General features: G+C 35.7%; 1 protein-coding gene across 2 annotated transcripts; it reads left to right on the top strand.

Moving 5' to 3' along the window:
- The first annotated feature begins 6196 nt into the window (after positions 1-6196).
- Positions 6197-9135, top strand: LOC149024707 (uncharacterized). 2 transcript variants are annotated; one of them, XR_016171438.1, is made up of 4 exons: positions 6197-7150; positions 7237-7314; positions 7462-7585; positions 8301-9135. XR_016171438.1 is itself a non-coding variant. In XM_089142984.1 (3 exons), exons 1-3 carry the CDS (start codon positions 6356-6358, stop codon positions 7465-7467), a joined length of 879 nt encoding a protein of 292 aa, XP_088999110.1. In that variant the 5' UTR covers positions 6197-6355; the 3' UTR covers positions 7468-8282. The 2 variants fall into 2 exon arrangements, 1 of the variants encoding a protein (XP_088999110.1); XM_089142984.1 differs by lacking the exon at positions 8301-9135 and having other exon boundaries at positions 7462-8282.
- The last annotated feature ends 15005 nt before the right edge of the window (positions 9136-24140 follow it).

Consider the following 24140-nt stretch of genomic DNA (forward strand, 5'->3'; position numbering starts at 1 on the left):
GATGATTTGGACTTCATCAAAATTTAGAACCTTTCTTTGGAAGGCAACACATGAAGCTTTTCCAACAAATAAAAAACTATTTTTTACAAATAGCACCCCAACCCCTTTGCGTTTTGTGTGTCCTTCTGATACTAAAACAGTTTTATACTCTATTTCATTGTGTTTATCCTTAGATGTGTTGGAAACTTTGTATTTTAAGACTTGATGTAAATGACTTCATAGGTACATCATTAATGGACTATTTAGAACTTATTGAGCTTATATTAAAAAATCCTTAACAATTTAGAGTTGGTTAACACCATTTGGAGTACACTTCGATGGCTGATATGGGAATCTAGAAACACTTGCTTTTCATAGGTTTCACTCCTTCTCTCATAGACTATGGCATATATTTCTAAAACAATTAAGGAAATCCATGCATTTCCCTTGCAACACTCAGAGGGGGTTGTAGCTGTTGATTTAGAGTCTTTCAAATATCAACCTTGTGTATCTAATGGTTTGTTTTGTATATTTACATATGCGGCTTATGGTAGCAAGTTTCGGCTGAAAGTTGGCAAAATCGCCCGGTTCAGAAGGTAGCGAAATAGGGGGCTAAAACGATATTATCAATAAATTGCCAAAATATAATGAGAAATTGTCAATTTATCGTTGAATTGACGATGTATTGCCACTTCATTGTTGAATTGGCGATATATTGCCAATATATTGATTTCTCGTGATTTTTTTGGTGATTTTTTTAAAAAAAATTTTTAGGGTTTTTTTTTTCTCTTATATTTTTTGCATTCTTCCTCTATTTTCCTTTGATTGATGCAGCGTGGATGAAGAAAAAAGCTAAAACGACTCAAAATACGAAAACCCATTGAGCGATGGGATTTGGTAGTCAAAACACCTATTGGGTTATTATAAATAAATAAATAAATAACAAAAAATAAAACACCTATTGGGTATGTGCTGATCTCAGTTTAAGAACAAAAACCATTGCCAACCCTAAGAATATAAGTAAACAAAACCCTACACTAAACGAAGAACAAAATCTCAAAATATCTCTAACTTAATTGAAACTCATCCAATCTAAAGAGGATTGGAGACCTTAGAGAGCAAAAATCACAGGTAAACAATCCGAAGGGATATGCAAATTGACAGTTCCTAATGAAGAGCCAAGAAGAATGTCATCTTGAATGGCTTCAAGTTCAACTATAGTTGCCAAAGAATTATGTCAAGCCGCCACAAAACCGTCATTTTAGTCCCACATAATGCAATCTCTACCTCCTTTGTGAGAAGTGCTATGTCATGATCCATTTACAAAAATTTGAAAGAAAGTAAGTTCCTCAATTTGATATGACTTGGCATTGAATAAAGTTTTCCACGAGCCCTTTGAGACTCCATAATTTGAAGTTGTATATCTGTATATAGATATGAGATAGATATGAGAATGTAGTCATTGTATATATTATGGAAGTATCAGCCCCTCTAAATAGAACTGCATTCCTAGTATTCCATATGGACCAAATTAAAGCACTCTACATCTAATTCACCAAGTTTGAGTTGGGAATCACAATCAAAGAGGCGAGCTCAAAGTTGTGTAATTTGGGACCCCAACGGTCAATTCTTGGTAGCAAAAGCATCCACTAGCAGTGGCATATCAACAGCCGTATTAGAAATCGAGGCCATAAGAGGTGTTGTTCAATTGGCTGCAAAATTTCATTTGCACTGTAAACAAGTTGTTTTAGATTGTAAATCTGCCATCTTTGCCATCAGTAGGCAGCCAAATTCTTTGACAAAGTGTCTGCCATTGCAACTTCTTTTAAAACTTTTTCTTGTGTTTATGTTAATAGATTTGATAATAGATTTGCAGACTTTGTTCTTAGAGGGGCACTTAAAATTTCTCTTAATAGGTTTTGGAGGCTTAGACCACCTCCTTTCTTTGTAGAAACCTTTGATTTTGCTTCTAGGATTTTGATGCTAAAAGCTTAATATAAGTTGTAGTTTGAAAGAAGAAAAAAAAAAAAAATTCTTTTGTTGTTTTAAATAATGTTGATTATAGATGTTCATGTCAAAGATTTTTTTATACGAAAATGTGTAACTTTTAATTGAAGATCTTAGCCATGTCAACGTGCAATCTTAGGCAAATAATATTTTCTTTTTGAACACTTCTTGTCATGAGCAACAATTAATTTTTCCATATCAAGAGTATCATATTGTGTACAAAAATTATATATGTTGCATTCTAGTAGAGTTTGATACATATCTGAGAATATTATGTAATATCTTTACTTCCACTATAAGTGAATGATGAACACAACCCAACGTAATGGAGAAATTATGTTTATCTTGTCTTAAACTTTTTTCTTCATATTTTTACTATATTTATTCTAGTTATCCTTCAATTTTATAATACTTTCTATTAATTAGTGGGTGGTTGATTTTAATTCTTAAAAAAGTCCATAAAAAAAATTGCTTCTACATCATACATTCATCGACATTTTGGAAAGACAAGTTTTAATCACATAAAATATAAAATTCTACCAAGGGTGGTGGCCTAGTGGTCTTAAGCTCACTCCCAAGCAGTTTGGTAACTCCCATGCCCCAGGTTCGAATACCTTCTACTTATGGGGCCAGTACTTACACTAGTAGTTCCAAGGGTTAATGTTTGCATAGAGAACTCGAAAGTCCAAACATTGCATAGCGGGGGGAGGGGGGAAGGTTGCCACCATGGTTTAAAGTATCTCACGATCCTATATGTTACTGGTCGATATGTATCCATATTTGACCATACCGATATGATACAACTCGATACGTCTCTACATTGAATTACACTAAAATACATTAGCTAGAGCGATATAATATTTGATACAAGATGATACATCTTTTAAAATTACCTGACCGATATGATACTTGATACCGCTACTTTAAACCATGGTTGCCACTACTGCATCCCCTCTTTTCTTACCAACTGTTTCTTACCCTTCAAAGAATAGTCCATACTACCTTTTTTCTCCTTTTTTATTTTAAGGTAAAACCTATTTCGTTTCAGGTATATACTTAATTTAGCATTTTTAAAGTTAGGTCAAACATTTAGTAAAATAAAAAAGATGGCATGAGTCAAAATTGAAGGAGTCAAAATTAAGGTTTTACGTTGAACTTTATGAGGTAAAACCTATTTTTTTGGTGTCTGGTACATTTTTAATTTAGCATTTTTTAAAGTAGACTTCTAAATTAAGTCAATTATTAAGTAAAATAAAACAAAAACACAAGTGGTATTAATTAAAATTGAAGGGCTAAAAATTAAGGGTTTCCCTTCAACTTTCATGACATTGAATCTTAAGCATTATATACTACATGAGGGTAGAAATTACCAAGAAAATGTTGTGTTTTGGGACATCAAACTTAGTTTTTCGTCATTGTGACAACCTCCCATATATGGATAGTAAGACTAAAAAGATCTTGAGTCCAAACTTTTTCCTTCCACACCTTTTCCTCTCCATTCAATTTATAGACCCCTAGCTTTGTGACTAATTTAATGATGGCAAAAACGACTAGCCTTCATTAAAAAGGAGCTCGATGCCTTCTACAATGATTAGGGGTGAAAGAAAGCTGAGTCTATTTGGGATTTTGAAAACATATCTTAACTTTGGCACTTATTGTTCAACCTATGCCCACTCTTTAATTTTAGGGTTTTGAAACCTCAACTTTGTCCTAACTCCTAACCTTATTAGGTCATCTTAGCCTAAGCTTTCCCTAATTGATCCTAATCGGTTTGGGTTGGAGTGATATTAGCTTTGATTAGGGGTGTCAATGGTTCGTTCTGTGGCAGTTTTGATTTGGCCTGAACCAAAAGCACCAAGTCCAAACATAGATAATTAGCAGCATTATATTTTCTGTTTGGTGATGTTTGAGTTTGGGTTGACTAACGATTTAGAGTATGATTGGATCACGTTTGGGACCATTTAACCAATTAGTTATCAGAAAGTCATGCCTTGTTTCAAATTAATGGATTTTGTCTCTTGGGCTTAAGGTCGAAACAAAAAAAATTCTTTAATTTCTTTGAAATTTTTAAATAGTAAAATAAACTTAGAATTCCATTATAAAGCACACACGAGATGTTTATATAAACATAATAGCTATCATTGTTATATAATTAATAGTTCCATTGTATCTGAGTTCTTTAACCTATTTAGAAGTTCCATTTAAAAAAAAAGAACGTTGCACAATACTTCTTCTAAAAAAAAATAAAAATAATGATAATATAAACAAATACTTATGAATAATAATAGTCCATTGTGTCCTTCATCACTTATGAAAATAGATAAATAGTCATGTTAATTCAAATTATTATAGAAACCAAAAACCCTACTCCCTAGGTAATCATAGGGGTGTCAATGGTGCGGTTTGGAGCAGTTTTGGGCTGAAAAACACATAGGCCAAACACGGCCCATTAGCAAAATAACGGTTTCGGGCCGGTTTTGATTTGGGCTAACTAACGGTTTGGGTTAACGGTTTAGGCTCGGGTTGATTAACGGTTTATGATGTGTAAGAAAAAGAACAAGAATCAACAATTGAGTATCCTACAACAAAAGCGAAGATTATATGAAAAACAAAGTTGCTATTGGTCAATTTCAATTAAAAAAAACCCACCCATTCTATAGAAATCAAGAACTTAGATATTAAGTAGTAAAATGACTATTTGAATTCATGCTTAATTTTTTTAGTTGTCTATACCAACTATCTAATGGTAATATAATGATTCAAATACTATTTAATATAAAATTACAAAATGGGTTATAGCGGGTTGTAGTTCGGTTTTGGATTGGTGCGGGCTCCACAACCCTCAGCCCAATTACGGCCCATTAAGGTTCGGTTCGGGTTATAACGGACCGGTGTGGTTCGGTTTAACGATTCGGGCTATAAATTGACACCCCTACTAAAACCCTACTCCCAAGGTAATCATTACAGGTTATAAGTATTTGAATATTCTATTCAAGTCGTTCTAACGGACTACTAATCTGGAATCAAACAATTTTTTAACCCTAAGCTCATATCCTGTGTAATAAGCCTTAGTTTAGTTTGGTTTGAACCTTAAGATTGCATTTGTTTGCTGGAATAAAGGTGGGGGTGGGAGAATTCTTAAAAAAACAAACTTTTCCTTTAAATCATAAAAAAATACTTTATTTGGTTGCTTGGGGTAAAAAAAAAGTTAGAGAGATAAATTTTCTTAAATTAAAAAAAATTGTATGGTGAATGGCAAATCAATTTTTCCACCTTAAACCTTTTTAAAACCCACAAAACGTGTGCAATTTTGTGAAAAAAGTGTGAAAAAGTAAAAAAAAAACCCATAATTAACACGTTCTTTTATTTTCCTTTTTTTGGTTGCCAAACCCGGTTCCAAGGCTTTGCCCTGACTAATCCGGTGTTCGATTTTTTGCATCTACAAGGTTTCAATACCGGAACCTTGCTTAAGCGAACCAAGTTGCTTACCACTTGGACCAACCCCGTTGGTTTTTCCATTTCTTCTCTCTCACTTCATTATATATAGGGCCCACATATTATTTTTTTCTGCGTTATCTTTACAAACAAATGCAGCCTAATAGGCTACTTCAGTTTAGTGTTAAAGGATAAATACTGAGAATTGAGGTAAAAAAATTAGAAACCTTTTATTTTTTGTTTTTTAGTTTTTCCCTCTTGATCTTTAGATAATTTTGTTACAATCCACAAGCAAGAATGTGTGGGCGGAAGGGAAGATACACATAACAAAAATAATAATAATACAAACAGAGAAAACTCAGTAGAATTTAAGGTTGGTCTGGAAAGTTCGACAGATGACACATTGGTTAACAGGTGGGCCCCCAAAACTCTTATGGCCATATATATGCGACGCTTGCGGACCCGCCTTAAATCTTCCCGCCATTTTGTTTGTATTACTAATAGGTTTACAAGTTCAACCCTGTACTTGGGTTGGGCCCATGGTCAATGGCCCAGGTCCAGGCCCAAATAAATGAAGGAAGTTGCGCACGATACACCGGCGTATTGCGTAGGACTACTATGCCTTGCGACTTGCGAGTTGTCGAAGGCATATTAAAACTCAAAGCACTCCAAAACAACAGAAAGGATTCCCGAACGTTAAAAACCGCTTTCAGCTTCCCCTACCATTCTCATATTTTCAATTTCGCGGCCAAGTCTTCCTCTCTTCCTCTCTTCCTCTCTTTCTCTCTCGTGTTTGAGGATCAATCCTTCCTCAACTCGAAGTCTTCAAATCTCATTTTATTGGGTTTCCCAAAATTGATCTCCCACAGTTCTTGGGTGAAAGGCAGGAAAAAAAAAAAACTTTGATTTTTGAGCTCTTCCCGTTTCCTGATTAATGGTGTTTTCTGCAGCTTCCGGAAGAGGAAGAACAGAGAATTCTATGGCGATGACTCCTGAAAGATCGAGGCCTCTCCACAATTTCACCATGCCTTGTTTGAAATGGGGTAATCAGAAACACCTTCGATGTATGAAAGTGAATTCCAATGGCGAAATTCCTTCCTTGAACCGCAGATCATCATCGGCTAATGAAATCGATACCAACGGTCTCCTAGGTAAGAGAAGAGACATCGACTTCACTAAGCGGAGATCTTCTAACGCTTCCGATGGTTTCAAGAAACTGATATTGCCGCAGATACAAGTTCGCGGTGATAAAGCTGAGTTTGAGGGGTATGTAGACGACGGGATTGCAGAGGTTAGGGCAAAACTCATGTCTGAACTCCGTACGGCTGCTCAAAAGATTAACGTTGCGATTCCTGAAGTGGGCGAAGAAGATGAGTCGGCGGCGGCTGCGGCCAGGCCGTGGAATCTTAGAACGCGGAGAGCTGCTTGTAAGGCTCCCAATGAGGGTGCAGGAGGAGGTGCTGGATGTTCAAACTCAAAGAATGAAGACTGCCAGCCGGAGTCGTCTCCTCCGCGGACTGACATTCCGACCATCAAATCGCTTCGCCTGAGAGGTTTGTCTCCTGCGCAAGGTAACGTCCAGAAGAAGGAAATTCCAAAGTTGGAAACTCCGGAGCTCTCGATCCCTCTTTGCCGAGAAGAGATCGAGGAGGATTTTCTGTCAATGACAGGGACGAGGCCATCTCGGAGGCCAAAGAAGAGGGCTAGGATCGTACAGAAGCAACTGGATGTAAGAAAGCGTTTTGGTTTCTTACTGAATTTTAAATCTATGTTTCCTTTCAACAAATTCTAATACTTGTCTGATCAATTTTGCAGACAATATTTCCTGGCTTATGGTTGTCAGAAATAACGCCTGATTCATACAAAGTGCCTGATAGTGCTGAACCTGGAAAGGTAGTTGCTTAGCTTCCCGTCCTGCCTTTTCGTTTTCAGCTAATATGTATTTGTTCTTGGATTCTTTACTTCCTGATTCCCCCACCCTTTCTATATTGATGCTTAGTGCACTAAGTTAATACATTTTCTTGTCATGGTTTTCTGCAGAGATAGGCATTTTATAACAATGGTTCCACTAGCTGACAACTTGATGCTTGTGACCTCAAGATATGCAACTTTCTGTTATAGATTGGGATTTCACAGCAATAGCTTTGTAAATTGGGGTTTCCAGGTAACCGGTGGGTGTTGTTTGATGTTCTGTTGGGCAAAAAGCTAAAAGGCAAAATGCTATTGATGTAGATGTGCTGAATTACCTGCTTATGGAATTTCTCAGTAATGTGGAGAATTTGGATTTCTGAGTGGGCTATGTACTGAGTTACTTGCTAACATATTTTTGTGGTACTGAATGTAATTCTCAATTTCATAATTGTGAAATTAGTCTTTGGCATATCAACAAAGAGAGAGAAAGAAGGTGAAAACATTTCAATTTATTTTATATAATAATATGTGAATAATGATTGCATTTTTCCATGAGATTTGGAGATGCAGGTATATAATTTTTACAGATTGGTAACTTTGATGAAATAGTAGAATTTCCTTGTAAGCAGCTTGCAATGTCAGTTGTTTTTATCTGTCCACTAATTTACAACCTTGGTCATTCTTGATTGTGTATATTGTTAGTTTAGGCAAGAATATGTAGCTGGTTTTTTATGCAAAGGTGGGTGGTGGAGACTATTGCTTAATATATTTTGACATGATTATCAGAATCATGATCATCATTAGATTAGTTGTTTGCACTTAAGAGCTTGGAATAGTAAAATGGAAAAAATTACACTTGGGTACTTAGTGTTTTATAAATGTTATGTTTAAAATGCCTTCCATACTCTGTTTCTCTACTCCAGTCTATCTGTTAATGCTCCTAAATGTTCTTCATGAACAACTTGCAGTGGAAAGCTTATCCTCTTAATTGTTTGAGCATGGGGCACCAACTGTGATTTACCAGCTCAAAGCTACTAACATGGTACAAGGAAATTCTCCTCTTTTTTTGTTTTTGTTTTTGTTTTTAGTCCCAATCTCCTGTATCTTTGAAGCTGCATATCTGTTCATATTTTATTAATATAAAGGGAATATATACTTTCCTCGTTGTTCCTACCCAAATCTTGAATCTTCACACAAAATATATTTACTCTCCCAAACACCAAAAAGGAAGAAAAACTCTTTAACTGGGAAAAATAATTGTTTAGACCACCAAATAAATTTGTGGGTTCTTATTTTTCTGCTTTATGCATAAGTAGCTGTTGTCAATGGAAAGGTGGGTAGGATGGGAAATGTGAAGTTTTATGTGTTGAGTTTACGTCTTACTTGTATTACACATAAATATTAGGTTCATGATCATCATGAGATTGGTTGTTGGAACTTAGAGCAAGGAATAATAATGGGGTGTATTACACCTAGTGTACCTCATGTTTTATAAATTTTTAGAGCAAATTGCTTGGGCACCCCAAAACAAGGGCTTTTAAACACTAACACCTCACTTTATCTTTGAAAAGCACTTTGTACCAATTCCGTTAATATGGTTAGTTGTACAGTTGTAAAGACCACCCTTATGTATAATGTAGTGAAAAGACCTCATCTACCCTTCTCTAGACTTAATGTCCAACAATTCTTCAGGATTTCCCTCTCACCCCAACCTCTTTATTTATTTATTTCTATTTTTCATAAGGATATTTAGGCAATCTCATATAATTTAAACTGGATTTTTGGGATTTTAAAAGAATAACATTCGTTTAACAACCTTCAGTAATGTATTTGATTAATGTGTCCAATGAAAGTCCAACTTTGGGGTATCTTTGCTTTCTAGATGTAAAGTGGGGTGTCGGTGTTTAAAGGCCTTTGTTTTGGGGTGCAGAAACAGTTTGCTCTAAATTTTATGTTTGGAATTGTTGCAGCCGAATCTGACTCCACTGAACTAAGGTCGAGCCTTGATAGACCAGGCTGAACCTGTTCAAAAGAGTAAACTGTCAGGCTGATTTCTCTGCTTTTGTTGGTTCTCCTTTGAATGCATAAATGATTTAGCTATTGGTTTGTACTATACTGAAATGGGTTGTGAGTGAAACTAGTCAGAAGTGTAGACTCAGGGAGTAAGTGTCATTCTGTTATGTAGTTCCTGTTTTTGAGTATTCTATGGGGAGCTCATTTCCCCCCACTATAGATTGCAGAAACAGGGGATCTCTTGTTGTTTTTTTTTCTTTTTAATTCTTTTTGGTTAGAAGAAACAGGGAACTTAAAGTTTGCAGTTTGGGGATTTCTTTGATTATGCACCCTCTGTTGGCAACGTTGGCATTTGGATGCATGCATAAATCTGCAATCTTTGAGTTCCCCTGTTTTGGTTATTCTATTTGAATGTTTTGAAGGTCCTGCTGATAATTTGACCGAGGATCTGATGACATTTTCTTACTTCATGGTTATTGCTCATCAACACCAGAGCTTGTTCTTCTGTAGTGAATGTCAAGCTCACCAAAAGGTTTTCATTAAGTAGTTAGGGAGACATGTTTAAACTGAACTTATGAACCTTAGGCACCCGCGCCCACAACAGAAGTCCAGCTCCTGCACCCTCTGCCATATGGAATGCCAACTAGAAAAATCTGACCCAAGGAGGAAGACATCATAGAATTTTCTTGTATCAATGAGTTGTCCGGCTTATATTTTCTTGTTTCCTCAGGCATCGTATAGAAGTTAGTCATCATAGAATAGCTTTTGGAATTTCAAAACATTCTAAACGCCGTCAGAAGAACAAGAGGTTTAGGGTGTCATGTTTTGAGAGACCACTTTATTTTCCCCTCATCTTCTAAGCAAATAGGCTACTTCCATAGATATGTAATTTTGACTAGAAATTCCTTTATATCAATTCAAAAACCCCAGTATCTAAAGCTTTCTTGGAAACAAACCATATGAACTAGTCAAAAGAGGAGACAGACACAGAGAATGTCATTGCCCATATGGTCAATACATGAGAACGCTTAGATATTTCTTTTCTCCATGAAACTTCTTAATCACCAAGTTGAAAATGACCTCCAAAATGTATTGCAAAAGTTCACCTGTGGCACACACAATCTCATCAAAATAGCATAAAAGATAGATTTACGCAAGGGAATCCAAGGAGTTCCAAAAGTAATGTTTCCAAAAGTAATGTTAATGCGACCAATTCTTGTGTTATTCTTTAAAGCTGCCATGTCTTCCATGGTTTTAAAACACACGTGTGAAATAAGTATAAGAATATTTTATTGTTTTGAAAGAAATAGTTTATTACAAAAATACAAAAAACAATAAGGCTCCAAATTATTTGACTCCTTGAGAAGATATCAATGAGAAAATATTAAGGTAATGGGGGAGGAAAATATGAATTAAGAGGTTTGGTGCTATAATTCCATCACGGCATCATTCATGACATTGTTTGACGCCAAGCACTTTTGATTTTTGTTCTTTTATTTGTATTCCTAAGGCCTACCAACTCGATGGTGGATGCCTTGTCTCAGTTGGTCTTCTTCATAGAACTGCCATTTGTTAGCCTAAAATTGGGATTTACATTTGCTGCAATGTGTAGCCAACCTTTGAGATTTTGCCATGTGTATAAAAAACAATCGGATGGTGTGAAATCAATGACAGATGTATTATAAATATGAATTTTTTTATATTCTACATTCAAAGGTTAATAGTTTACAAATTTACAAACGAAACCCCTAACTCTACTGACTCTAATCCCCATTTTGCATGAATCAATCTAGGAACTCTTCCCCCTTCACCCACCAGGACCCCATTGTCGAGAACGAAGCACATTAAAAAACTAGGAACTCCCCCTTCCCCTTCACCCGTTTTCATTTTAAAGACTATTCAAAGTAAATCGATTTTCCCAAATGACTAGGATTTCCCCAACCCATTTACTAGTTTGCTATATTTTTTTAGGAAAATAAAAGAAAAACCCCAATATGAAGAGCAAAAAGTAAATATAACAAATTGGCTCAGATGTCCAAAATATCTCTTAAATTTGCATAATGGTACAAATTTTGTCAAATCATACCATCATGGCTAGATTGTCTCATAATTCCTAAATTACTCTTAATGTCTTGTGAATTTATAGTATTGCCCTTAATCTTTTGCCTACATTTTGACAAGTTATTGTTTTTTGCGGTAGAATTCATTGGAAAATTTCTAGATTTAATCATATCCATTCTTAATATGGTCTATTTCAATTTATTTCTTTCAAGATTTGAGACACACGTCCAAATAAAAATCTAATGGATATAAAAATTTCAAATTAAAAAAAAAATACTGTACTCTTAATTGATTCTCTCTCTCCTCTTCCTCTCTTTAGCATTTTCCTTCTCTCTCTCCAAACAAAGGATAGGAGTCACACCAAAGGATAGGAGATGCATTTGAAAACCTTTAGGCTGTAGTTGTGCGAAGCTTTAACTAGATGTTGAGAAACTTCTAATTCGTAATCGACCAAAAATACATGTTTACAAGGAAATTGTCAAAAGTATTTGTGAATTGAAGACCATCAGTTGCCAATGGAATGAAAAGCCCCAAAACTGATAAAACTACATTCTCAAGAGCCAGAAATCAAGACAAATGAAAAGTGAGTACATAATAAATCTTGAGAGAAATGATGGAAATGGACCAAGTTAGAAATGAAAGATAAAAATTCAAAATTAAATATAAACAAGGGATTAAAGATAATATTGTAAAATCAGAAGATATTAACAATAATTTATTTATATCATTATCCAAAGGTTTTTTTATTTTTTTTATTTTTTATTTTTTATTTTACATTTGACCTATTTATATTGGGCCTAAAATCTTATTCGCCCACTTAAGTGAATTTAATTTTTCCAAAATAAATTACTTAAGTGGATTTTATATTGATTGGCCTAATTTTATGAATTTTACATATTACAAAAAACTCAACGTCCAGTTTCTAACTTTTACTGTTAAGTTTTCATGTGCTAAGACATAAATACCCCTCATCCATAAGAATGACCAAAATACCCTCTCACTCAATGTCTATATAACCCCTAGGTGGGTGAAGGAAGAATCCACCTTTTTCTTACACCACCCCTTCCCCTGATTTGCTTTTGTAAATTTATAAAATAAATTACCCATTTTTATAAATAATAAATCTTTTAAATGTAAGAAAAGAAAGATTATTTACATCTATACCTCCCTCTTTGATTTAACACTCTTGGATGGTTTATTGTACTCTACCAAAAAAAAAAGGATGGTTTATTGTACAATGTGACACCATATCCACGGTTGGTTGGTGGCAGAAATAAAAATCTGCGGACTACAGCAATGAATTTTGGGAAAATTACGTGATTAGCTACTTTTAGGTTTCGCCTTACAAAAAAGCCACTCGATGTTTCACTTTACAAAACTAGTAAAAATAGTGTTTTTTCACCTCTTTGGACATTTTTCTCCTAAAATTGACCATACAGACATAGGGGTGAAAATGTCTAAAGGGTATGAAAAAATAATGACTTTTCCCTTTTGGACAAAACAGTGATTTTCCCACTCGATGCAGTTTTATGGGTAAAAAAATATCCAAAAAGGTGAAAAATCAATATTTTGGCTAGTTTTGTAAATGCAAACTCAGCATTTTGGCTAATTTTGTACAGTGAAACATTGAGTGACTAATTTTGTAATGGAAAACTTAAAAGTAACTAATCACATAATTTTCCTTGCATCAGATCCTTGAAGCTTGCGAAGCGCTTGCCTTTTTTTTTAAGTTAAATAGGCTGCTCAAATAATTGTTTAATATCCACAATGTATACTCCAATAATTTTGAGCAAAATATTTATAGAATTTTTTTTCTTTCTTTTCCGTAAAGTATGTATAGACTTCAATGGAAGTTGTTTTAAGTTTTAACCATCTTTAACTTGAATTGTCGTAGCAGTGTGGCGATCAGCATTTCAACCCATACAAATGAAGAATGGAACTCTGAACCGGTTTCCGGAATTTGTATATGATGTGTTTTCTCTCTCCTTTTAGTGTCCAATGCATGGTTCTAATTTCTTTAATTCTCTTTTACAAAAAAAAAAAAATCTTTAATTATCTTTAACAAATATCAGAAGATTATTATTATTTTTTTAATGAAGTTATCTAACTAAATATTGGAAATAAACTTAAATATTAGAGTCAATGGTGGATTAGTAGAGTGGTTAAAAGCCCACCCTCCCACGGAGAGGTCCTGGGTTTTGCACCCATCCAGCTGCATCTATATCAGTAATATTCGTCTTATATTAAAACTCTTGGACTTAAAAATAAAATAAAGTAAAATAAAATATAAAAAAAAACGTTAGAAACTACATTTGAAGGCATCTCTGGTGATTTTTAAGGCTTTCGCCATCCAGTGAACAGCATAATTCAATTAAATTCTCTGTAGTCTTTACACATGAGAGATCAAGATCCTTGTTCCGCTTCCAGAATGCTATTCCCCTGTAAGCATTGAACAAATCTTCCTTTAAAAATTACTTCCGGGTTTCTAAAAACTCCACCAACCTACAAAATCCCACCTGGAATTGAGCTTGAGCAGCATCAACATTGCATATATTTATACCAACCCATATAAGTTGAGACACAGAAGGGATCAGTTGGGGCCAAATACCTCTAGCAAACGAATAGCCACTAAAAATGTGGATTGAATCTTCAGTCCTATGCATGCATACATACATAAATTGCAAAGTTCATGTCGACCGGCCTAGGAGATGAAGCCTACGCATTCGTGTATTTGTTAAGAGTCAGTCTGCACTCAATAGCCTTCTCTCTGTTAGGCACCTTCAGGCTCCAAATCGTCTTCCAGTATTTTTCACTGTCCGTTGCACAGTGAGGAATTATATAGTTGTTTTCAGAGTTAAAAATCAAGCCCAGGAAAAGGTAAATAAGGCTGATTTGGAGGATGAACATGAAGCTGTAAGGAGAGAGAAGGTCAGCAAAAATAGGTGCTTGGGTTTTTCACGTCTTCTATTTCGCGCTTGATCATGGCAGTGGTTGCCAATGGCCGCCCACCAGATCCAACAGCTGAAGGTGCCATTTCTTATGTTGGAGAAGTGAGGGCCGGGGGAGTTCCAAGGTTTCCATGGAAGTTTTGCTTGAACTGATTCAGGTAGGGAGGTTTACTCACGTGATTATGTTATTAATATATTACCACAGGGCAATCATATAAGACAAATAAAGCAGAATTAGAAAACTTATCTTGATTCAAATGGCATGAACAAGACCCTTTTCAAAAGCTTTATTACGTACATCCATCTACCATCTTGATAAACGAAAATTGACGGAGTTGAAACGTGCCGGTAACGGCACTTTCTTTAAGGTATTTAAACGCCCCGAATAGTGCACACGGGTCTGAATGCGTTTTCACCTCCAAGATCAGTCAACCCCTCCATCATAGACGGTGCACCCCGTATTGATGGACTAAGGGATCCGTAAAGCTACATTCACCAATTGACACAATTTAAACGAAAGTAAAGCTTCTCAAAAACATGTTTTGCGCGATCATAAACAAAACGTCTCCCACCTTTATATAGAAGAGTTAGAGACACCACCAAAGGTTGTCTCTCAAAGAACAAACCTCTTCCCTTAAGGCGTGTTTGTTAGCAAAGACACCTATTGGCCATTTAGGTGTCTTTTAGAAAAAGACCTAATCTTTAGAAAAATAAATTGTTTGAATTTTCAAATAAAACTACGAAAATTACAACAATCCCCCACAAAATTCAAAAATTTTGGGAAAACAAACACTAAACTGGTGAACATATTAGACACAATAGGACACGTCGTTATAGGTGTCTTTCGGACTTGAACCTATACTAGGTCTAATGAACTTCGCTACAGAGTGTGGGTGAAGTCAGACTTCTTGAACCTTTCCTCAGTGCGTAGCTGACAAGCTCATCAGCCATATCCTATTAGTCGACTTTACATGATAAACCCTTTTATCAAATTTATTCTTTTGGACATTTTTCCTCTAATAAAAGAGAATAGGCCATGTCCCAGATCTCAGTCTCATGGATGTCTAGAGAATTCGCCTATATAATTCTCATTGGAAAGCGACCTTATTTCCTACATCCACTTAGGTTAGCCAGTGCGCACCACAATTAACACACCCCCACATTTCGTAGGTTTCGACTAATTAAGAACCTCTTGCTCAACCTCTTTCCTTGTGGTGGTACTACTTTACCTTAATATTAGAATAAACATAGTAGTACTCCTCAAGTCATCCCGTGACTTCGTTGTTTACCCTTTGAACCTAATTCAGGATTAAAACCTCTTCACATAGGTTGGGTGTCCATCACATGACCTTAGATAGGCTTTTATAGTTTATTCCTCCAAGTGACATCACATTAGTGATTTGAGGCTTGACACAACTTCTAGTCAAACTATTTCATTGACTACATAGTGACAGCACTATCTTATCAGCCTCAATAGACATATGTCCCTTTCACTTGTAGATACATACTTCTAAGACTCAATGTCTTACTTTCTCTATTGATCACTTCATTTACCTTCAACGTAAATGCTTATTCCAATGATCATCATCATGTATCTTTCATGTTTTCCTGTAGCCTTGTGGTTTTGGATTTGTTAAACTTATAAGCCACACACTAAGTAGGAGCTTATATAATCACTTATCAACACATGTTTTCACATGCTAGCTATTTGGAATTTCCAACCTTCTTACAAAGGCATATCTAATTGATGATATTTGGTAGAACTTATATTTTTAACTCAAAAATCATTTCCCACCATAAGTCTCTACATATCATCTTCAATTCAAGATTATTCCCAAATGCACATGAAACATGTCATTTTTCTTTTTTCAAGTAAAACCAATTACTATACTTGTCTCTTAAGAAGAGACACAACATGTAAAATATACATGTATTTTCATAATAAACATAAACCCCCACAATTTAGGTTTATCACAAGTAAAAATTCAATGGTCATATACCATTATTATGTCATTTGAGGGTAAATCATAACTACATGATACATATAGAACTACATGTGTTGTACTCTGACATTATAGCCACTTTAGGCCTTGCCAACTTTGGGTTTAGTAATTTCAATTAACCCTTCATGTTTTAGTACATACATAGAAACATGGCTCTGCTGATCCCTGTTGCCTTTGGAATTGGAAACAAACAACAAGCATACATGCTTGATAGACAAAGTTGCAGAGTACTTGTTATTGTCACATACCTCCTTGTCTATTAAGACGTGTTAAGGTAAAGTCATAACATGTTTCTATGTTTCTCACTCTTTTCTCCTTGCTGAAACTGAGTCACTAAGACTTCACATTTGAATGGCACCACCAGCATCAGGATCTATCATTGAAACTATTGAGACGTGCTATAATAGGTTTCCCTAAAGCAGTCTTTTCCCTTAATGCTTCATGGTCCTTTGGAGAGGCCAAAACCTTCTTGAAGTTAGCAGATCCAATTCTGCTACACTTCCATTTTTTCTCGTACAGGTCCACAAATTTGATACAGTAAATTAACCCCTGGTTAATAAACCACTTCAACGCACCAGCATAATGTGCTTCATTTTTTTTACAAGAACATCAAAGCTCTATAGGTGCATTCTGATGACAGTAGTAGCCTGCTTCCAAATCATTGATACATATGAGAACCTCCCCACCATTTATGAATTCAAGCATTCGTTCAACAACCCCAGTTTCCACTCATTACTACTTTAGAGTTCATTGGTCCACTAGACCTCTTTAATCCCTGTAATGGAAGGGAAATAGGAGAGGTGCTGCCTGAGAATCTCAGTTCAGCCTCCCCTCTTCTATATGATTTCAATACATCGGCAGACGCAACAAGTTTTTTAGGCTTGCATCCTTATCCGTACTTTGAAGTGAAGAGGTACAACTACTTAAATTGTTAACCTCAGCAGCTAGTACAAGTCTTCATTTTTTGTTACAACAGCACTTGTTTCACATCCTTGAGGTACATCACATTCAAATTCCTATGGGATAAAGATGCTATGCTTTTCCTCTCACGAAATCATTTAGTTTTTGACTTGTAGAAGATCAACCAACATGAGGCCAGTTCCACCAATACAAGATTGATTAAAAACATAATTTCTACAAGATCTTTGATCAAAAGATCCAATATGCTCCATGCTGTCAAATATAGTAATATATGCTAAACCAGTGAATACACCTTTCACTATAGATTGCCAATTCAATAGATAAAAGACACATCTAATAGAATGGGTAATATGGTCTGATTTTAACTAGTAGAATCAAAATAAGAAGCCCAACATATTAGTACCACAAACTATACATTCCCTCAAATTACATGCCCCTCACTGTCTCATTTTTTATTCTAGCCAAGACCTGATGGTAAGGGCTTTCAGGAAAACCCATGTTTTCCTCATTTTAATAGTGATCTCTAATTGAGCATTAGGATTGGAGGTGGTGAATCCCTCTCTCATTTTTGGTCTTCATAACCTCCAAATAACTTGTGAAACAGTTGATTAGGTTATTCCAACTGATTCACCAATTGTTACCAGCAATTATAATCATCCCAATTTTGACTTCCAATCTCATTCTGATGCATTAACTGCTCTTGGTTGCCCTTCATTACCTGTGCAATTACAACCACCATGTGCAACAAGAAACATATGATGAAAGACTTAAGAGGTTCATTGCAGATCCTCTTCCGACATTACCTTCCCTCTTTGTAAAAATCCAATGAAGAAAGTCAAAGACGCAGAAAGCGCCACAAGTAGCCCAAAGACCCCCTCGAGGATTCCACCACTATGATTATATTGAATCATGTAAAAGGCCCGACTAACTGAAACTCCATTAATTTCCATTAGTGTCGACTCTCGAGTCTCGAGACTTCACTATCAATTATGTCCAAATTCTCCTTTACCGTTCCTCTGTTTTCCCTTTCATTTACTTCAAAACTGGCATGAATAAAGGTATAAAAAAAAAAAAAAAAAAAAAAAAAAAAAAACAGGAAAAATATAGGGGAAAGTAATGATGTAAGTAACACTATCTTCCGTCTTTTATTTTAGAGATGCAGTAATGTTTCCACGGTATGCAATCCCATTTCTAACTCCTACAAATGTTCGATCTTACTTCAAAAGGAAATAATAATAATAAGTAGGAACCATTTAGAAGTACGTTCCATTGAATATGCATTAAACTAGGTCCAACGATTTCAACTTTCTTTAACTAGTAGCAATAACCCAAGTTCTTACGATGGCTACAATAATTGCTACGAATTGAAACCAAGGTACTTCAGTTCAAAATCATTAAAGATCATATCAAAATCTTAGTCATAGAAAGAGCAGCATAAACATCTAAACAAAAAGCTTTAGATTTACCAAATATGCCAAACCCAGAAAGCCGATTATCCCAGTAAATCCAAATTCAACACCCATAAAACCATGTAATTCAGAGAGGATTCCAACTTCCATGTGGGAGAATCATGAAACGTACGGAAGATAATACAAAGCTGTGTTCATTAAATAAATATTCTCTCTCTTCACTGGCTATTCATGTAGAAAAGCTTTGAACTTGGATACTAGAATAAGACGCAGACCAGCAACCGATACAGCATAATATACAACTATAGTTTTGTACAAAACATAGTCAGTGCGAAGTTGCAAAAACACACATTGTGAATCCGTTGAACAACATGGAACCCAAAAACGTTCAAATAGTCAAAGCTCCATATCTTATACGACTTTAAATACCTTAAAATTGTTGTTAATATATTACCACAGGGCAATCATATAAGACAAATAAAGCAGAATTAGAAAACTTATCTTGATTCAAATGGCATGAACAAGACCCTTTTCAAAAGCTTTATTACGTACATCCATCTACCATCTTGATAAACGAAAATTGACGGAGTTGAAACGTGCCGGTAACGGCACTTTCTTTAAGGTATTTAAACGCCCCGAATAGTGCACACGGGTCTGAATGCGTTTTCACCTCCAAGATCAGTCAACCCCTCCATCATAGACGGTGCACCCCGAATTGATGGACTAAGGGATTCGTAAAGCTACATTCACCAATTGACACAATTTAAACGAAAGTAAAGCTTCTCAAAAACATATTTTGCGCGATCATAAACAAAACGTCTCCCACCTTTATATAGAAGAGTTAGAGACACCACCAAAGGTTGTCTCTCAAAGAACAAACCTCTTCCCTTAAGGCGTGTTTGTTAGCAAAGACACCTATTGGCCATTTAGGTGTCTTTTAGAAAAAGACCTAATCTTTAGAAAAATAAATTGTTTGAATTTTCAAATAAAACTACGAAAATTACAACAGATTATTCCACAAATTGATTATGAGCATCAACATCATTGTACGGATATTTCTTGATTAGACGGTTTGATTTTCGGAAATCCACCATGGATGCTATAAAAAAGGACGTGAGGATGACTTGGAAATCAGATGCTCAAGTGAGTTTCCACACTATTGGATAGAGGTTTAGTTATTTTTCAATTTGGTTTTGAGAAGGACATGTCTAAAGTATGGAGATGCAGCCCAGTTATATTGGAGGCCATATTTTAACGTGAATACAACCCAGCTATCAACTAAATTAGTTTGGATTCATTGCCCAAATCTTCCTTTGGAGTATTGGCATGTTCGAGTAATTTTCTCAATAGCCAAGGCAGTGGGGCGCCTCATTGCTCTTGATAACAAAACTAAGCAAGATTTCTTTGTAGTTATGATTGTATCCTAATTGCAGTGGACAAGGGGTTTGCAGTGAGTGGTTGAAGTTCAAAGTCAACTAAACCTAACACTGGGAAGGTTTTCAGCTTTTCCATTTGTTGTGTATGATGATGAAGGAAATATGTGTGCCTCTTACAAATGTTTTGAGCATGTAGCAGAGCTATGCTCGTTTCTAAGAATTCTGTGATAGAGGAGAGGTTGCCAGCACCGAAAGACAACGTACGACATGGTTTAGGAGGTCTCCTTAGGCATGGGTAGGAGTCCTCTTCAAATAAAACTCTAGATTTTTCTAAGGAGAATCTGGTGGAGACTCCAATTATTTCAAAATCTTTTGATGCATAGTTGCCATCCGATTTGTTCGAGTCCCACGACGAAGAATTTGAGGATGAAGCAATTCAGGTGAGTCAAATTTTAAAATTTGTCAAGAGGTGAGTCAGTCATTGTCTACTAAGGGGGCCCACAGTCCTCAATATAAGGGGAGTTAGAGTTCTTTCTCCATAGAAACTTTGATTCCCTTTTCACCTAATCCAAGAGAGAATGTTAATTTTAGATATTATGGATTCTAATAATTCACAGGAAGGGAGGAAGAGATGGATGATGAAGTAGACGGTAGAATTTAAGTTTTGAAAATGATAGTAACAAACATGTTGCCAAAAGAGGGGGCCAAACAAAACAATTTGCATGAGAGGGGATTCTCAAAATTTAATTTGTGGCGAGAAATTGGAGTTTACCTTTCATTCAATTGAAGGGACCCAGGGTGAGTTGGCCATTGATAAAGTGTCTCATGTTTCAAAATTGATCCAATGGTTTGGTTGGGTGTTGTGGCTAGACCAAGACAAAGAAAAGTCATCTGCTGTGCACAACAGTGCACCACGACAACTTGACACATGTATTATTCAAAATAAAAGACTGAGATTAAAACACTAATTTTAACTGAAATTAATCTAGTTCTAAAACCCGTTTAACTAATATCCTCCCAAAGGACCTAATTAAACAAAAACTTACACCCTTTTCTCCTTTTATTGGGGAAGACTTTGTCTTTCTCTCCTAATTTTTCTTTTCCACTTCTGCAACTTAATATGCTACAATATTTCTTGACAATTTATTCGGAATTTTACTCTTCTAGGTTTAAAGCACTAATCCAGATGGGAAGAGTCAAAGAAAGAGAAGAAGAGGAATTCCACTTTTAGGGCTTTTGTTTGTTTGTCTGCAATTAACGTACACCAGATCAGGAGTTAACCTAGATGGAGAAACTGTTACACGAATGCTGAAACCAGTTCAGATCTAGAAATGAAAACTCCTAAGTTGTTCTAAATGGGATCAAAATTTAGCAGAACAATGGGAGATATGACTAAGATTTGGTTCTAGAGGAAGGTTTATACGGAAAATAGAGAAGCAAGTATGCACCTCACCTTTAAAAAGATGGGCAGAAATAGAGAAATGCGAAGACCCCAGGCTTGGATTGCAGGAAGATATAGCCTAAAAAGATGGTTTTTCTTTTCACTTAAACGGGTTAATTCTCAAATGGCTTGGGTTTTTTTTTTTTTTTTTTGGATTTATCCAAGCTAGTTTGGGCGCACCACAACTACATCTCGGGGGAGCTTTTATATAATTAATATAGAAAGGGGTTTCGCCCTTGGTCCCGAGAGGATTCGAACTCTGACCTCCCATGGCTTGGGTTTTTTTTTAAGGTCACCATCTAATTTCAGCCTTTTGTTTAGAATAATACACTTGTCAAGTTGTGATGGTGCATTGCTGTATGCAACATAAATATATATACAACATAGGATGTTTTTTCGGCCAAGACATTTTAGTAAGAATTATGGGATTAGTGAGTGGGCGAAACAAAATGTACAACTTGGTGGGCAAAGGGGAAAGAAGCAGTCTCGCTTAATGTCTGTAGGTCTAGATAAAGAAGAAGAGATCTCAAAAAGTAGACTAAAGGAGACTGGTTTTGAAGAATTTGCAAGAATTGGTCGACTCTTGTTGAAAAGAGAACAATGAGATGAACAATCAAACGCAGATCATTAGCTCTTTTGATAAGAAAGAAGTTTTCCTACATTAAAATGTTTTAAGATGAGATTCTTTTAGAATATCAAGGGTGTAAGGTAGAAGGGAGGGGTCATGCCCTGCAAATGTAATATTTTACTGATGTCCCCCCTCTTTTCTTGTATTTTTTTTTTCATTCTTATTTTTTTTAAAATGACCTTTTAGTAAAAAAAATAAATAAAAATAAAGGTAAGTCAGGGTTAACCCGATTCTATTAAGTAAATCAAGGCAGGTTGGGCTTAGGAAGACCATGGCAGGGCAGAGTTTAGGTTTCGAGTTTTCAAACCGTAGTAGGCCCAGCCCAACCCGGCCCATTGACACACCTACAAAAGGCAAAGCAATGTTTTTTTCTCAAAATAATATTTACCATTTGGGAAGGTGGTGACTGAACGGCCATGTAAATTGCTTGGCTGAACAGTTCTAGAAATCCTACCATTAAATTTGGTGGAATTACATCTAAGTCGTCCATCATAAACAGTTCAAATTTAATTCAATACATTTAATGGTAAGATTTATTTATAGGCCTCCTTACTATGATGATACAACCCAAAGGACAAGTATGTAATATTATTTTTGGAACCATGCTTTAATGAGTTTCCCTACTAGTTAAATGAGTATCAGGTTCTCTTTCTCTCTGTCCTATCCAACCAACAAACTAGGGAACCCATAACTAATCAAACCTGACACTATAAAATAAACCTAGTGGGACAACTTCTCTTTTGAGCTACGCACATTAGATAGTTTTACACTTTTACCTCTACAGAGAAGCAAGCGCGCGTGGTCAGCATTGTAGAGAAAGCAAAGTGACACATTTCATCACACAACTGTGTCGATGGATGGATAGCTACCCATGAAAGCGTGCTTGTGGATGAGACAGAGAACCTTGGCGGCCGTGAGTTATTGAAGGCCCACAGTGAGAATTGCAGATTGTACTCATTCTCTTCCATAATGAAGTTACATTCCACTGCAGCTGAAGCTACCCACTGCTACTCATTCTTGCTGCTTTTGTCTATTTGGGTTCTATTGAACTCTCTCATCTTTCACAACTCTGAAAAGTAACCCAGATGCAAAAATGTGCAAAATCCCGTGAATGAAAAGATATCTCATTACTTGAAGTTACTCAGAGGTCTCCCGTGTCCAGATTGCCAAACCTGTAGAGTTGAAATCTTTTATCATTTGAACCTCCTCTCTGGAGACTCTCACTTGTTGTGCACTCACTACTACCCAGATTATGAAATATGAATACAGAGTGATAATGGTTCACCAATTGGTTTGGGTCCTTGCACGGTTCACCATGGGCCATTTGTTTTGCTACATAATTTGCTTTTTACATGATCAAGCCACATGGTTGTCATTTTCTTGTCTCTCAATAATAGCTGAGAAGAATATAAGATGAAATGGATGATTGAATTGAAAAAAAAGAAGAAAAAAAAATCTGAAATTGAGCTTTTCTTTAATGAAATCAAACAAGATCATGGGTCCCTGATCATATGCAGACACCACCACTGTTTACATCTATGTACACCTAATTGAAGTTAAATAAACAAAGGTGAGAAGAATCCTGCAGAAATTATCCTTAATTTGATTAGTGGGGTATTATGCTAATACAAACAACCAGCTTAATGCAGAAAAATGGGGGAAAAGAAGAGCCATCTGCCATTGATTTCACTTCCTTTTAGAATCTGAACTACTCTAGCTTCACTGTCAGAACAACTCCTTTGTCTTTAACCTCACAACAAACAAAAAACAACCAAATTTAATCCTGCAATTAATCTCCAATTAGAGTACACATGGCCATTAAATTAATAAAAACACCCAAAATTTCTACATGTAAAAGTTTCATCCAAATGACAAACCATGAATGATGGATGGAAATCTGCTGTTCTGTCCCCTAAACCTTTGACATCTTGATATGTTTTTTTCTTTCTTCTTCTTCTTCTTCTTCTTGCCTGTTTAGTCTACTTGACTCCAAAGCTCACTCTTCAGA

Source organism: Hakea prostrata, chromosome 2 (genome assembly GCF_041222555.1).
Source record: "Hakea prostrata isolate BN-2017 chromosome 2, UWA_Hpros_2, whole genome shotgun sequence".
Taxonomy (NCBI): Eukaryota; Viridiplantae; Streptophyta; class Magnoliopsida; order Proteales; family Proteaceae; genus Hakea; species Hakea prostrata.